Source organism: Volvox carteri (assembly GCF_000143455.1).
Source record: "Volvox carteri f. nagariensis unplaced genomic scaffold VOLCAscaffold_7, whole genome shotgun sequence".
NCBI lineage: Eukaryota > Viridiplantae > Chlorophyta > Chlorophyceae > Chlamydomonadales > Volvocaceae > Volvox > Volvox carteri.
Genome location: NW_003307550.1, coordinates 1,260,392 through 1,275,547, shown reverse-complemented (window position 1 = coordinate 1,275,547; position 15,156 = coordinate 1,260,392). Strand labels below are relative to the sequence as shown.

The following is a 15,156-nucleotide window of genomic DNA, read 5'->3' as shown; positions in this document are numbered from 1 at the left end:
CTGCCGCCGCCAGCGGCGGTGGCGGCGGCGTCGACACCGATGGCTCCAAGGCAGCTGCCGCCGCCGCGTCGGCGGCGCTGGCGGCGGCGCTGCTGACGCCGGAAAGCGCGTTGCAGCTAGGGCCGCTGGCCGCGGAGTCCTGGTACATGTTGTGTGCTTTTGGGTCGCCACGCGACGCGCTGCGATTCGCCGCCGCAGCGCAACTGGGGCTTATGCAATTAGATTGGCCGCCGGGGCTGCTGCGCCATCGAAAGTGCGAGCCGCTGTACGCACTTCCAGTAAGCCTACCAGGTTATTACGTAGTGTGTCTGGAACCCCCCGTGTATTATAGCAGTGCTTGGCCTTACAGTAGCTATTTTGAAAGTAAACCAGTTATCGGATAGTTTTCTTGTTGTTGTATTATTTGAAGGTTAGGTGGGAGGCGGTATGTAATGTCTCATGTCCTGCTGATGTTATTGCTACTACTGCTACTACTGCTACTACTGCTACTACTGCTACTACTGCTACTACTGCTACTGCATCTGTTATTGCTACTGCCTCGGCTGCATTTATGCGGGGTATGCAGATCCAGCAGGCCGCTGCACTGGCGGACCTCAGAGCGCAAATGATGCAGCCGCCGGGCGGCCTAGCCAGTGGTGGGGATGGAGGTGGAGGTGACACCGCCACCACGGGAGCGACCCATGGGTTTATCCAGTCCCACCACCACCGCTATGAACAACATCGACCGCCACCACCTCAACAGCAGCAACAGCAACAGCAACGACATACCGACGAACAGCACTTGGAACGCGATGGCAACCGAACCACAACCGCTGGTTTCGGAAGCCCATCAGTGCCCTACAGCATTGACGACGCCTGCGGCGACGGCGGCCTCAGCGGAACAGGGTCGTCAGGACGGGCGTTGGGGCAGTTGGCGAAGCACATGGGAGGTACGTCACCTTGCAGTGGGGGTGTCGCGCCATTTTTATGGTCAACGTGTGCCTACCCCGGACACTGTGTGTATGTATGTGTGTATGTTTACAAGTTTTTTCCGCACGAGTGTGGGGGGTCCGTCAAAGCCGGGAGGCCATGGACTATATATTTGGAAGTTGATTCCACCGTTCAACCGACGATGGTGTTTTGGTCCTACTAGACCCCACCTCATCCAGTCACCCGACATCCGTAGAGACCATCCGTCGCAACCAAATCAGAGTGTGAAACTAGTCCATCAACTAGACCTCATCTCGACACCTCAGCGGCAAGTGGTAAACCTAATACTCCCAATCAATGTGTATGTATGTATGTATGTATGTATGTATGTATGTATGTATGTATGTATGTATGTATGTATGTATGTATGTATGTATGTATGTATGTATGTATGTATGTATGTATGTATGTATGTATGTATGTATGTATGTATGTATGTATGTATGTATGTATGTATGTATGTATGTATGTATGTATGTATGTATGTATGTATGTATGTATGTATGTATGACTTAGATTACCTGTGGGCTGCGAGAGCCGGAGGCCGAAGCCGAAACACAGCGCAAGGGTCGGGAGCACACATCACAAGTCGGTTAGTCTTGTGTGCTCCCGACCCCGACTCAGACTACCAACACTCTACGCAGCCACTCCGCAGCCCCTCCATCCGGGGATGGCGCTGCAGTGAAAACACCACGAAGGGCTCTCAGGTTCCGCTAGAGCGAGTCCACAAGTCTCAGCTAGGGCAAAGTCAAAGGCTCTCTGAAACAACCCCCCAAAACACCACCAACGAAAACGGGATTCGAAGGGAAAACAGACAAACAAACAAAAATTCGGTTAGGGCAGTCCCGGCAGGGGAGGGCTCCTGATATACCTAACAGGCCAACAAAAAACCTCCAAGAGAGAAAGGCTAAGAGAGCTCGACACCACAAGACGTCTTGCAACCACCTTAAAACAACTGACCTCCACCACCTGTCCCTTCCTGGGCTGGTCCAGGGGAGAAGTAGCCTTATAAAGAAAAGGGACCACGCACAAGCCTGATCACCACTCCAGGGGCCCGGGATAGCCCGGCGAAACCACCAAAGCGTATGTATGTATGTGTGTGTGTCTCCAGTGTGTGTGTTTGCGTGAAAACCAAAACAAGGATCTGGGCAGCCCCCTCTGGGCAGCCCCCTCTGGGCAGCCGTGTGGTTGCTTTATACTCCGGCAATGGCTGGCTTTGGATGTCGCAGATAAATCTTCATTTTTTGCAGCATTTGCATCATCTCCCCCTACCTTCCCCATGCTCACATACACACACACGTGCACCCACCCACACACCCACACACACACATAGGGGCATTCTGGCTCCCGCTCAGTCGACGTCTGGCTTCGCTTTTGCCTTCCCTACCCCCTCCTCCCTTCGCGGTACCTCTATACAGATATCAGTGCCGCTACAGCTGCGCTTCTGGACCGAGCCCGAGTGCTGCAGCTGTTTCCCAACCATCCCAACCGTTACAACCGCAACCACCAGCACCTAACCACCAATACCTTTTCCCTTAGCCGTACCTCCATCACCTTCAGCGCCGGGGGTCTCTCTTTCCGAGAGCCATTGGGGGTCACGGAGCTGTCTGCTACTGCTGCTACTGCTGCTACTGCGAATGCTGCTACTGCTGCTGCCAACGCCGGTGTCAAGGCCGACGCAGCCGACGCCACCGCCATGGCGGCTGAGGAACGGGCGGCCACCCCCGAGGTAAACCGGGTTAAATTGACTTGGCTTAGCTCGGTGTGTCTTCGACTACTTGGGTTCGGTTTTCTTGGTTCAGCTTGGTTGGTTTGGTTAGGGATTTTGAAGAGCGTCGCGTGGGTAGGGAGGGGTTCGGAGGGAAATTGGAGTACATCCAGGAAGACTGTGTGGGGGCCCTGTCCATGCACGCACGAGCGAGGCATCCTGTCGTGTGCTCTTACGGTATGCTGCTGCTGCTACCGCTACTGCTGTTACTGCTACTGCTATTGCTGCTACTGCTACTGTTGCTGCTACTGCTACTGCTGCTACTGCTACTGCTGCTACTGCTGCTACTGCTACTGCTGCTACTGCTACTGCTGCTGCTGCGTGTTTTACCACCTGGGTGATCCGCACAGGCCCTCACCCTGTACGTGGAAAGTGGCATCCCCGAGCTGGCACCCACGCCCGCCGGGCACGTCGGCGGCAGCAGCACCATCGCCGTACACATCCCCCTAGCTTCGACATCGCCCGCGATGCTGCCCGGGAACGGCAGGCTGAATGCAGGCTCGGAATTGCGCGCGGATGCTGGTGTGGACATGCCGGCAGCAGCAGCAGCCGCGCTGCCAGCACCGATGAGAACAGCAGCAGTAGTAGAGCCCCCAGCAGTGGCAATTACAGAAGCAGCAGCAGCAGCAGCAGCAGCAGCAGGGGGCCCAGCGGGGGTAGCTCCGGTGACGGCGGCGGCGGCGGCGTTCCCAGCTGACCAGCTACAGCTGACTCCATTTCAGTGCCCCAGCATTTCCACCAAGGCAGCCGCGGACGTGGGTTTTGGATCCGCAGGTCAGAGCGTCAATGCCGCCGCCGCCGCGGCGGCGGCGGCGATCACTTCCGCAGTTACGTCATGGGTGATGGACCTTCCGGACCCTTTGGGCTCGAGTGCGGCTTCTTTCTCTGCTGCGGGGGATTCAAGAGCGGCCTCATTCTCGCAGCGTTATAGAACCATGTCACGCCTGGCGCTGTTGTACAGCACCAACGGGGGTGGCGGCGCCGGCGCCGACAGCAGCGGTGGCCGCTGCGCAAGCGGCGGCAGCGTTCACATTATCCGCCCTTTTGGAGTGACCGACAGCGAGGCTGGCACTCTGCTGCCTCAGCCGTCACCGCCGCCGCGCATGGGACACCTTCCGGCCGCAGCCATTGCCGCCGCCGTGTCCGCCGGTGGGTCAAGGAGTCACCCAAATGCGTGGTGGAATATGGGACGTGGAGGCGCTGCCAGCAGCACATTAGTTTCCGGCAGTGGGGGCCCCGGCGGCGGCGGCGATGGCATGAGCTCGATGCACAAACGAGTGCCAGTTGGCGCCGCGATTACTACTCAGCTGGCCTTGACGGCGGCACCGACACCGATGACAGATGCGGACGGCGTGTCGTTGCCTACGGAGCTGCGAACCACGACGGCGGAGGGGACTGTCCCCACCGCTGCCACTGCTGCTTCCGCTTCCCCTGCTGGACAAGCTTCTGGCAATCCAGGTCTAGACTCATGTCCCATGCCCTTCCTCGAATCAGCACGAGCGGACGTCGCCGCTGCCGCCGCGGCGGCGGCCACGGCGGACTTACCGTTGCCACCGCGCACATCAAGCTATGCGCCGCAACCGCTTCCAAAGGACTATGCAGCGGTGGCGGCGGCTATGATGGTGGCGGCGGCGGCAGCTCCGACGGGAGGTGTGACATCAATGACAGCGGCGGCGGCGGCGGACAGTCCTCGGAAATCGCCTGTCGGCGGCTTGCTGTCTCCGTCCCTGGCGTCCCCGGGAATGTCACAAATGCAGCATCTGCAACGTAATGGGGACAACGGCGGGGGTGGTGCTGTCGACGAAGCGAGGCAAGTCCCCCAGCTGTCGACATGGCTGACGGCGGCGACGACAACCGTGGCGGCGACAGACGCAGCAGCAGCCCAGCGGCGGGAACGCGGCGGCATGGGGCTACAGGTCGTACGACTGGCGCAGTATTACCGCGCCGTCTACAGGGTCGTCAATGCCCGGGGCCAGTTGATGTCGTACTTCAAGCCCTCCGCCAACATTGCCGCCGCCGGCGGCAGAGCAGGTGGCCGTGGCGGTGGCGCCGTCTGCAGCACGGCTGCTGCTGCGGCACCGCCCCGAAACGACGGGATTGACAATGCCGTACAGATGTGCCCTGCTGGGCCGTCGACGGTGGAGGAAGCGCTGCCGCGGGTGACGCCGGCGGAGGCCCGACGTACGGCTGATGTGGCTCAGTCGTCGTACACTCGCTTCTCCGACCCGCTCTGTGGGCATGGAACGGCCAACCAAGACGTTGAAGACGACCTGGACAAGGTTGCCACCGCCGCTACGGCGGCGGCCGTAGCTGCGGCAGCTGCTGCCGTGGGGGCCGTGAAGGGCACTGGTTCTGCGGGAGCAGCAGCGGCGCTGACTTGGGAGGTAAGGGCAAAGAGCCCGGCTATCGTACACATGTGTGCACACCTCTCCTACAGCTGTACAGCTTGCCCCATTAGGGGCTCAAAACCTCGAACTCAAAATTTGAGACCAAGATCCAATCCAAACTCCAAACCCTGTTCCAGATCAAAATTTAAGATCTTAGAGAAAGATTTCTCCCTTGCAAAGATTCAAATGCCACAATCGCCTGAACGGCCTGATGCCGTACCTACCGTACATGTACCTGCCGTACCTGCGATGGAGAGCTTCGGGGAGGACCAACTGCAGCGCTTAGTCTCCATGTGGTTTTGGGTTACACCTGGCACGCTACCTGGGGCTCAGCCCTTGCCTTATCTGCTCTGGTTGCTATCGTGTACGGCGCCAGGGACATGAGGCACATCTGCCTCTTTCATGTTTAATTTTTCATGTTAAAGAGCCTGGCCTCGCCGCCCTGTGCATGCCTTCTTTACCTTGCGTCGTACATGCAAAATGCAACTCGCCTTGCCGCCATTGCTATCGTCATCGTCATAATAGCAGCAGCACCAGCAGCAGCTTCTTGCGGAGTCAGCACCTACTGCTACAGCCACAGCAAGGCCACTTCAGCAACCCCAGCAGCTCCAGTACCAGCACCGGCAGCAGTGGCAGCACAAGCATCAGCAACAGCCGCAGCCACAGCAGCAACAGCAACAGCAGCAACATCAACAGCAGCTGCGGCGGGCTGGGCGGCTGTCGCGGCGTTCCCTAACGACTCTGGCTTCAGTGGATGACGTCCGCAAGACCGGCGGCGGCAGTGGCAGCAGTGGCGGCGGCGGCGGCGGCGGCCGCGCCTTTTTTGAGCTCCGGACGGCTGATGGCGGTGGTGGCCGTGGCGGCGGTGGCAGTGGCGCCTGCTCGGAAGGCGGTGGCAAGGAGAAGGATAAGTGCAGGTCTGGCGCTGGAGCTGGCGCTGGAGGGGAGGCGGGAGGTGGCGGCGGTGGCGGCGGTGGCGGCGGCGGCGGCGGCGGTGGGTTGCACCGACGGAACAGCCGAAATATCCCTCTACCCTTCCGCCGGGAGAGCAGGTGGGGCGTGGGAAAGTGTGCCGTAGCCTTCTACGTGCGGATCGGTTAACTGGGTGTTTGGATGCCAATCCTGCCCTGTCCTATACACCCCCCTTTTGTCCACCATACCTACGCTCTCACGCGACATCACTCCCTCATCACGCGCCACCACCCTCAGTGGCATCTTCCGTTCCAAATCCATCCTGGAAGCGGAGGGCCGGATGCATCTGGTTCGCAACCTGGCATCCGGCGGCGGCGGCGGCGGCGGCGGAAGTGACGACGAGGAATCCGAGCCGGAGCCGGAGCTGGAAATGCTGGCTGAAGAGACTTGTACGGAAAGGTATTCGAACAGGCCACACAGCGGCGGCGGCGGCGGCGGCAGCGGCTATGGCCGGCAGTTGCGCGGCGCCGAGGCGTTGGCGTCGGCATCGGTGTCGCAGAGGCGCTTGATGCGGCAGGCGAGGGCGGCAGCGGCGGCGATGGCAGCAGCTGCGGTGGCGGCGGTGACGACGGCGGCGACGCCACTGCGGTTTTCGCTGACGTCGCTGGGTTTGACGGAGGCTGGCGAGGCCGCAGAAGTGGAGGAGAAGGGGCGCAATGAGGAGGTGGAGCTACTGCTTGCGGAGTTTGGGACGCTCGTTCAGCGGTGGGTGGATTCTGACGAGTGACTAGTGTGTATGTGTGTGTGTGTGTGCGCGCGCGTATTATCGCAGGGCTGCGCTTTGCGAGATGTGTATAAAACATGTAAATGTTAGTGAAGGCGTTGGGATAAAAAGCAAAGGCGCAAAGACCTTGTGATACATGACGTGTGAAGCGTGAGACACGTGTGCGCGTGTTTGTGGGTTGGTTACACCTGGAAAAAGTTGGTGGGGGGGGGGGGGAATGTGGTTTCCTGGACGGAAGGAAGGAAAGGGTGGAGAGGAAAGATACCCACCCTCAGTCTCACTTCCACTCTCCGGTGACACGGATTAGGTCCGCCTAAAGGAGACGTTTTTTGGGGTTTTCGGGTTCTGGAGTCTCACGTGGATTACATAGATTGAGAGGACGCGGCGGCTCATGTTGGCAGAAAGGAAAAATCAGAAACCACCTCAACCCGAAGTCCTTCCGTTCAAGCCCTATGAACCAACCCCCAATCCAACCCTCAATCCTCCCCCTCCTCCTTTAAAAAAAAAGCCCAAGCAACTTTGAAAACCCGCACCCCCGGGTGAAACCCCCGCAGCGGCCTCCGTGTGTGCATGGGCCTCAGCTCAGGCGTCTCGTCAAATGAAGTGTCGTACAACAAGACCGCCAAGCGCATGCAGTATGGCGGGCCCAGCCTGCACGTGGCACGTGCCGTGTCGTACTCGGCGCACGGCACCGCATCCCGACTTTTGCTGAGCGGCTTCGCATACAAGCAGCTAGGATCCTTTCGGGGTCCGGGAGGGGGTTGGGGGGGAGACCCCCCGGGGCTGCGTGCGGGTTATGGTCCCGGAGCCAAGGCGCGTGGCGGAGGCCGAGGCGGAGGCGGCGCCGTGACGGTTCTCAACATTGGCGAGTACAGGTTACGGCGGCCGTACATGCTGCCGCAGGCGTTGGATCTGTACATGGTACGTAAGCCGGAAAGGGGCATGGAGGGGACAAGGAGGGAGGGAGCGTGCGAGCTCGCGAGTCATAACAGCATGTCGACCCCATGGTCGGCCCCATAGTCGGCGAAGCGCGTGGTGTCGGGCTGTACGCGAGCAAGAGATGTATGCATGCATGCATGTATGCATGTATGCATGCTGATTTAACCCCTTCCTTCCCCCCCTCCTCCCTCCGCTTGTGCCCCTGCCCCCCAAATCCCGCTGCTCGCCCACAGCCCCTCACCGCAGGTCAGGGGCCTTGCCTGGCTTCACACAGACGACCCCGGGGTGCCGTACAGACACAAGGGGGGGTGATGGAGGCCCCCCTCGGAGACGTCACCATTGTGTTTGTCAACGTGGTGGGGGTCAGCACGCTCCTGGCCTGGGACGTGGTGGGTCTGGGGTTTGGAGGGATTTGGGGTGTTTGAAGGGCTTTGTAGAAGGGGGGAAAAACTGTACTCGGGTTTTGGTGGCGGAGTGAAGGGAGCCACTAGGGGTCGGATGGAACACCGTTTGATTCCCCCGCTCTCTCCCCTGCAGGGGAATCAAAAATTCCATCTGCTGTACATTTTCCAAATTTAAACCCTCCCCTTACCCGCGCCTTACCCTTCCCTCCTCCCCTCCTTCACCCCGCCCGCTTCTCCCCTCCAGTCCGAGGCCCAGGCCGCTCTGTCCCTATTCCAGTTTGTGGCCACGCGACAGGTGGCGACATTCGGGGGGTATCTGGTGGAGCTGGCGGATGGGCTGTGTTTGGCAGCGTTCACGGACCCCGCGGCCGCCATCAGGTGTGTGCGTGTGTGTTTAGGGGGAGGCGGGGGAGGGGAGGGGGAAGGGGTCTAGGCATAGGAATCAAGCTGGCGATAAGGGCTGGATGGGGCAGACGATGGGAGAGTCAAACCAAACCCAACACGCAACACACCTAACTGCTGCTAACCCTGCTCCTGCTGCTGCTGCTATACCTGCTCCTGCTGCTGCTGCTGCTATTCCTGCTACTGCTGCTACTGCTGCTGCTGCTGCTATACCTGCTCCTGCTGCTGCTGCTGCTGCTATACCTGCTACTGCTGCTGCTGCTGCTATACCTGCTATACCTGCTACTGCTGCTATTCCTGCTACTGCTGCTACTGCTGCTACTGCTGCTGCTGCTATACCTGCTCCTGCTGCTGCTGCTGCTGCTGCTATACCTGCTACTGCTGCTGCTGCTATACCTGCTATACCTGCTACTGCTGCTGGTGCTGCTATACCTGCTACTGCTACTCCAACACACAGGTGTGGCCTCACCCTCCTAGACCGGCTGGTATCTGCGGACTGGAGTCCCAAGCTGCTTGAGCATGAGCTGTGTGAGGAGGTGGTGGTTTCGGAGGTACGACAGGCCCCGGAGTGCGCCACCCCGTTCCCCGGACACCCCTCCCCTCCTCACCCTCTTGCTACTGCTACGGCAACTGGTACTGCTGGTACTGCTACTGCCGCAACGTCACCTTCCCCCGGGAGGGAGACCTCTGCCAGTGGGACCCACCATCAACATAACTATAAACACAACCACCACCAGCATCACCGCATACATCAGCAAAGCCGGCAGCACCAGCACCAGCACCAAGGGCTACTGCCGGGTGGTGGTGTATCGACATGCATGACTGCGGCCGCTGGGAGCGGCGGTGGCACCGCCGCTGGTGGCGGCGCCGCTGGCAGCAGCGGCGGTGGCATCAGCAACAGCGGTGCATTTTCGTTTCGGCGATCCAGTCTTCGCGGCAAAGCCCGCACCAGCGTGGGTAGCCACTTCACAAGGGTGCTGTATCGGGGGTTGCGCCTCAGGGTACGACAGGGCCGTACCGCAGGGTACGGATGGGAAGGGACCTTAGCCCACAAGGGCTCCGGGGTCAGGAGGTGAAGTCAGGAGATAAGGGTACGGCAGGTGGTACGGCAACAGCCCTTGTGCCATGTGCAATTTAGAAGGAGCGACAACCACCACGTTCACATGTGTGTGTGTGTGTTTTCTTGTTTCCCGGGCTTTTCCCCCTCCCTTTCTCCCTCCCTTTCCCCCACATGCAATCGCTCAGCAGCCGCATTATCCTAATTACAGAACTCACCCTCCCCACCCCACGCCACCCCACCCCACCCGTCACCTCACCTAACCCTGCATATGTACGGACCGTACGTGCTCGCCGGAACGCGTTCGGCGTCGTACGCAGATCGGAATTGATGTAGGGCCCGTCAAGGCGGAGATCAGCGCTGTCACCGGCCGCGTGTCGTACAGAGGAAAGTGCATGAACCGTGCGGCACGGATTGCCGCCAAGGCGCCCGCCGGTCAGGTATGTATGTCTGCGGGGGAATGGGAGATGAGGCGGGATGGGGTGGAGGCGGGAGTTTCGGTATGTCTTTCTGTAAGTGCGCGCGCTTATGTACTTAGTCTCTCCGACCCTCGACAGCGGACATTTCCGGAAGGCCCTGTGTGTGTGTGTGTGTGTGTATGTGTATGTGTATGTGTATGTGTATGTGTGTGTATATATATGTGTGTTTCGCTTACCGGCGCGCTCTTATTTACCCCCGGGCTAAATCTAGGTCACCCTCCGGGCCCCCGCCTACCTTTCCGCTACACGCGCCTCGTTCCCTAACCGCTCAACTCCCGGCCCGTTTCCCTTCCCACTTCTAGCTCTGGTGCAGCGGAGACGTCTGGCGAGCCTGCGGAGGCACATCCGCGCCGCCGGCACCGCCGCCGCCGCCGCCGCCGCCGCCACAAACTCAGGCAGCGATGCCGCCGCAACTACTTTCCCCTCGTCCGGCATTGCAGCCCTCCCCCCTCCACCATTCCTTGTCGCATCGAGAGACGACCGCGATAGCGACGATGGGTGTACGGCGACGGGGCAGCACCTGTACGACAGACGGTGGCGGAGGCGACGATGACGGTAGCGAGCAGATGCACACGCCTGTGACGGCTCGTTACCAGGGCCGCCACCAACTGAAGGGCGTTTCAGAGCCGATGGATTTATGGAGCTGCAGGTAACGCTGTGCTGGAAGTTGTGGGGGTGGGGTGGGGAAAGAGGGCGGGCCGCCGTAGCAAGGGGGGGGTTGTCGTGATTCGCGACGTCAGGATCGGTTTGTTTGTTGCGTTCGTTTGCTTCATACCACTACGTTTGAGATTAAGGTGCTAGCTTAGGGTTTATAACGCTGGAAATGGGCGGTTCATCAGTGTGCGGCGCGTCAGCTACTACACGCCACAATTTCCCTGGTGAGCTGCTGGGAGCTGCTGCGGTGCGGCGGCGGCGGCGTCTCCCTCGGCGCCTCCCCCCCGGCGTCCCCTAGGCTTTTGACCAAGGGAAGCTATCCAAGGCTCCCCAATACTCACTTATCTCCCGCACTTTTATCCGCCGCCATGGTAACTAACGTAGCTCTGAATGGTTTTGGTTAAGGGTGCAGAAGCAAGCTTGGCGGTCCGCCGGCTGGTCTTTTGTAACAAGCGAGCCCTAACAAGCACGGGGCTGCAGCAAGGCAGCAGCTTTCAGCATTTTGTAGAGGGAGGATTTCTTTCTTCCTCAGCACGTAACGTGTGGTGGTAGGTGTTTATGGACGTTGAGGTACGGCGGTAGTCGTGAGTTGCTCCATTTCTCCGCCACCTCGTCCCGCTGCTCCCGCCGCTGCTGCAGGTTCGACGGCGGCGCTGCCGGAAACTTCCCCAGCGTCTGCATGTCGCCGTCGTACGCGCTCTCCCCTTCCGTACTTCGGCGAGCCTCTGCCGTACTCGGCAGCGGCGGCGGCGGGACTCTAATGATGACGCAGAGCGCGCCTCTTTCCGCTCATGCCATACAGGCCGCGTCCGCTGCGGCACCGATAGAAGCGGCACTGCCGGCGGAAGCCGTACCGGCACCTAGCACGCCAGATCGCAGGGGTGGCGGCGCCGCCCCTTCCGCCTCCGCCGCCATCGCTGCAGCAGGCGCAGGCTTCCGCCAGGTCTTCCCGGGCCATAGGAGGTCACTGGAGGCTCTCACCATGGACATGAGCTCGTCCCTGCCCGACAACAACCAACTCAACTACCAACGGGCACCGTCGGACAGTGGCGTCAACAAGCCGGGCTCGCCGTGTGCTGCTGGGTGGGCTGCTAGCGGCAGCAGCGGCGGCGGCGGCGTCAGGGTTGGCGGCAACGGTAGCGCCGGCCAGTCGCTGCGTGGTGGTGTGGCGTCGATGTCAATGCCGATGAAGACTCCGCCGCGGCCACTGGCACCGCTGCCGCCACCGCCGTTGGGTTACGGATGTCCGGCAAGGCCCCTCTTCTCCGCCGGACGGCAGGTACGGCAACGTTCAACAATGGCAAAAGCACCGTATGTGCATAAGCTGCAGCCTTTTCCAAGCTCCTTAGCAACCCGCACTGACTACTGTGACTATTTTGAGCCTCCACTTTAGGTGGTTGGTTTGGGTTTGAAGGCTTTTTCCTCAAGGATTTCGTGCATATTTTTTATTTTTAAGCACGTGTTGTGCTTATTTTTGTGACTTTTGCTGCAGGTTGATAACGGTTTGGATTTGGAATCCCCTTTCACCGACCACCCCGCCTTCGTCAAAACCATGTCTTCAATGGATTGGAGTGTTCGTAGCGGCGCCGGTGGCGCTGGCGGCGCTGCCAGTGTTGTTAGTAGCGGCAGCAGCCGCGGCGGCGGCGGCGGCGAACTAACCTTATCCCCGCACCCCTCCTTTCTGGCCAGCAACCCCACCTTCACCCCCATGCACATACACTCCGCGTGCACCCCCCGCGCCGCCGCCAGCCGCCTGCGCCATGCGACGCTTGCCAACAACTCCAGCGCTAGCGTTGGCGCTGGCGGCACCGGAGGCAACAGCAGTAGCAGGAACAGCAGCAGCAGCAGCGTCGACGGCGACGGCGACGGCGACGACGTCGGGAGCGCCGCCGTGGGGCCCGTGTTTTTGCCGTCAGGGGGTGCCACGATGATGAATCACGAAGCAGCACGGGGGATGCCGCCGCCGTCGCCGCCGCCGCTTCCGTTCTCCGGCGCGATGATGTCGTCCAATAACGGCGAGATCGACGTCACGTTGTCATCGAGGTCCATGGCATCTCTGGATTCCACACAGCGCCTCGAGATGGCGCTACAGGGTCGGGCAACATTGCGCTACGGGCTTGCGGAAGGGGCCACATTGCCCATGTCCTGAGGACCGTAGGGAACTGGAGTTCGTCCTGCGCGGCAAGATGCCCGTCCGGTCCACTCCGTGGCCCTCCGTCTCCGTCTCCGTCTCCGCATCTGCCGATAGAGGCAGCTTCGGACGGCTTGTACTCATTGCCGCCGGCACCGGCGCGTTTTCAATACCGTACACGCAGAAGATCGTATGGCGGCGGGGAACTACCGGACGAGCTGGCCGCGGCGGAGGCGGCGCCGGTGCCGACGAGTCTCCTGGCTGTGGCAGCGACCCGCTACTTCCCTCCTTTCCCGCTCTGCTCATTCTCACCTCATCTCACCTCAAGTTCTCATCCAAACTTATATAATCAATACAAATTTAATATACTTGATATGATCCCCCTGTCCCACACATATACTAAATATGGGATGTTAGGACAAAAAGATGAAAGGAATGCAGTTCTGCCCTGGCGGGGCTAGCGACCCTTTTCACGAGGTGAGGTCGGCGGTGGAAGCCAGTGAATGCCCTGGAATGAACGAACGACGACGAATCCTGGTGCTGGCAACTGGCTGACTGAACGGTTGGGCTGGGAGGGGAGGATGTCGCTCGATGTAGGGGTGGCGGGCGGCCCGGGGCACGGGGAGTGGTGGTCGACAGGTCGACAGGTCGACAGGACAAAAAGTTAGCTAACTAGTCAAACGGACGAGCATCCTAGGAGGGCAAGAAGTGCAAGAATCAATGAGGGTGGCCGGCACCGAACAAGGAAGGCGATGAGACCGCTTTGCATCAACATGGCATGTGCTGATGACACTGCCAACGGCATGAGTTTGGCAGTTATGAGAGCAACGAGAAGGGTTAGGTGGAACATGTTGAGATTTGGAAAGAGCCGGGGGGTTGAGGTTGTGTGAGGTGGTGTGGTTTGGTATGGTGAGTTTGGGGGTTTCGGAGCCAACCAACTGTTGCGCTGTAGTCGTCGAAAGACCTCAAATAGGGAGGAGGAAGAGGACGAGCCGGAAAAGCTCATGGCTATGAGCACCATCCCAGGGTCTCTACAATACGATACTCACGCGAGCATTTAAAAAAATATAATTTTCCTGATGCAGTTCCAATCCTATTGATATCTGTAGAAGTATTTGTGTTCATTGTTGTTGTAATGGTGGTGGAGGTGGTGTTGGTGGTGTTGGTGGTGTTGGTGGTGGTTAGGAAGGAGGGAAAGACGGGACTGCACAGCGAGCGCGTGTGCAGCTCAGGTACCGTGGGGCTCGCGTTTATGTAGGTGCGGGGATTACGGGCACCAGGTATTGGAGCGGTAAGAGCAGGCCAAGGCAAGGCAACGTGAGGCAGCTGGTAACGAAATAAGGGCCCAAGGGTTGGAGGATGTGAGTTTGGAGGGTGTGCATGGCGTTGGTTGTAGACGTGAAATCGAACCTGTCCCTGTTAACGTGTGCGTGAGAATTGTGGGTTGCGTTGGTTTCTTATGGCTTGCTGGCAGCGTGCCTGAAATATGACGTTTTATGTGTTTCGTCATTCATCTTTGCCAACTAGCTACCATCCGAAGTTGCTTTTGCGGTGGTTACGATTCTGGTTAGGACTAACTGCCAGCTGGGCAGGCAAACAGTTCGGTATATTGGCGAGTACGTATGAGTAGTTAAATATTATATGTACGTGTGTGTTCGCGCGTGACCGTGTGCATATGAATATGCGTTATAAAGACGCGCATGCTTATATTTCGAAATACGCGTTATGACTTTCGTCGCCCTAAAATCACGCCCTGTGTTCAAAAGAGGGTGGGTTGAGCATCTGACAAAAAGCTACATCCTGCAAAAGCAACCAACACGCACAAAACGCATGTTCCAATTGAACTGCTGAAAGAGGCGGTATGATACTTTCTCCCTTAGGCTCAGTCCATTTCCAACTCCACCGCTCCCGGGGGGGCGGCTTGTGTCCCGTTGTCTCCATCAAGTCCCCCAGTGCTCCCCTTTTACTGCACATCAGGGGCCGGTGGGACAGTGTACAATAAAGAGCGGGGGCTGCGCTCTGCGGCATTGCGGTAATCAGGGCACGGTAGCACGCCTCCTTTTCCTCCCGGCAGCCTCCCCGGGCCATGCCTCCGTTCAAGGGGTCCGTTTCAGGGCCTCCTACAGCACCGGGGGTTGTCCGCCCCGATGATCCGCCGTGAAAGCCCGCGCTGGGATGTCCCTGTGACGTGACGGAGCGGAGCGGACCTGTGTTGGTCGCTGCACTGCTTTGTCTAGTGTGGACGACGTGGGGCGAATTGAAGGTAGAAG

The 15,156-nt window shown here is 59.5% G+C and overlaps 1 protein-coding gene across 1 annotated transcript in view; it reads left to right on the top strand.

Moving 5' to 3' along the window:
* The window catches only part of VOLCADRAFT_88000 (uncharacterized protein), a gene marked incomplete at both ends in the record, with an annotated part of 42,411 nt that extends 29,507 nt beyond the window's left edge, over positions 1-12,904 (top strand). Inside the window, 16 exons of the mRNA XM_002947730.1 lie at positions 14-278; positions 743-929; positions 3,512-3,886; positions 4,607-5,121; positions 5,893-6,176; positions 6,334-6,801; positions 7,375-7,745; positions 7,993-8,005; positions 8,127-8,148; positions 8,408-8,541; positions 9,023-9,116; positions 9,943-10,062; positions 10,404-10,750; positions 11,395-12,034; positions 12,248-12,370; positions 12,827-12,904. Of these exons, the coding sequence (XP_002947776.1) occupies positions 14-278; positions 743-929; positions 3,512-3,886; positions 4,607-5,121; positions 5,893-6,176; positions 6,334-6,801; positions 7,375-7,745; positions 7,993-8,005; positions 8,127-8,148; positions 8,408-8,541; positions 9,023-9,116; positions 9,943-10,062; positions 10,404-10,750; positions 11,395-12,034; positions 12,248-12,370; positions 12,827-12,904 (4,036 nt within the window). The remainder of the gene's footprint in view (positions 1-13; positions 279-742; positions 930-3,511; positions 3,887-4,606; positions 5,122-5,892; positions 6,177-6,333; positions 6,802-7,374; positions 7,746-7,992; positions 8,006-8,126; positions 8,149-8,407; positions 8,542-9,022; positions 9,117-9,942; positions 10,063-10,403; positions 10,751-11,394; positions 12,035-12,247; positions 12,371-12,826) is intronic.
* Between the last annotated feature and the right edge of the window lie 2,252 nt (positions 12,905-15,156).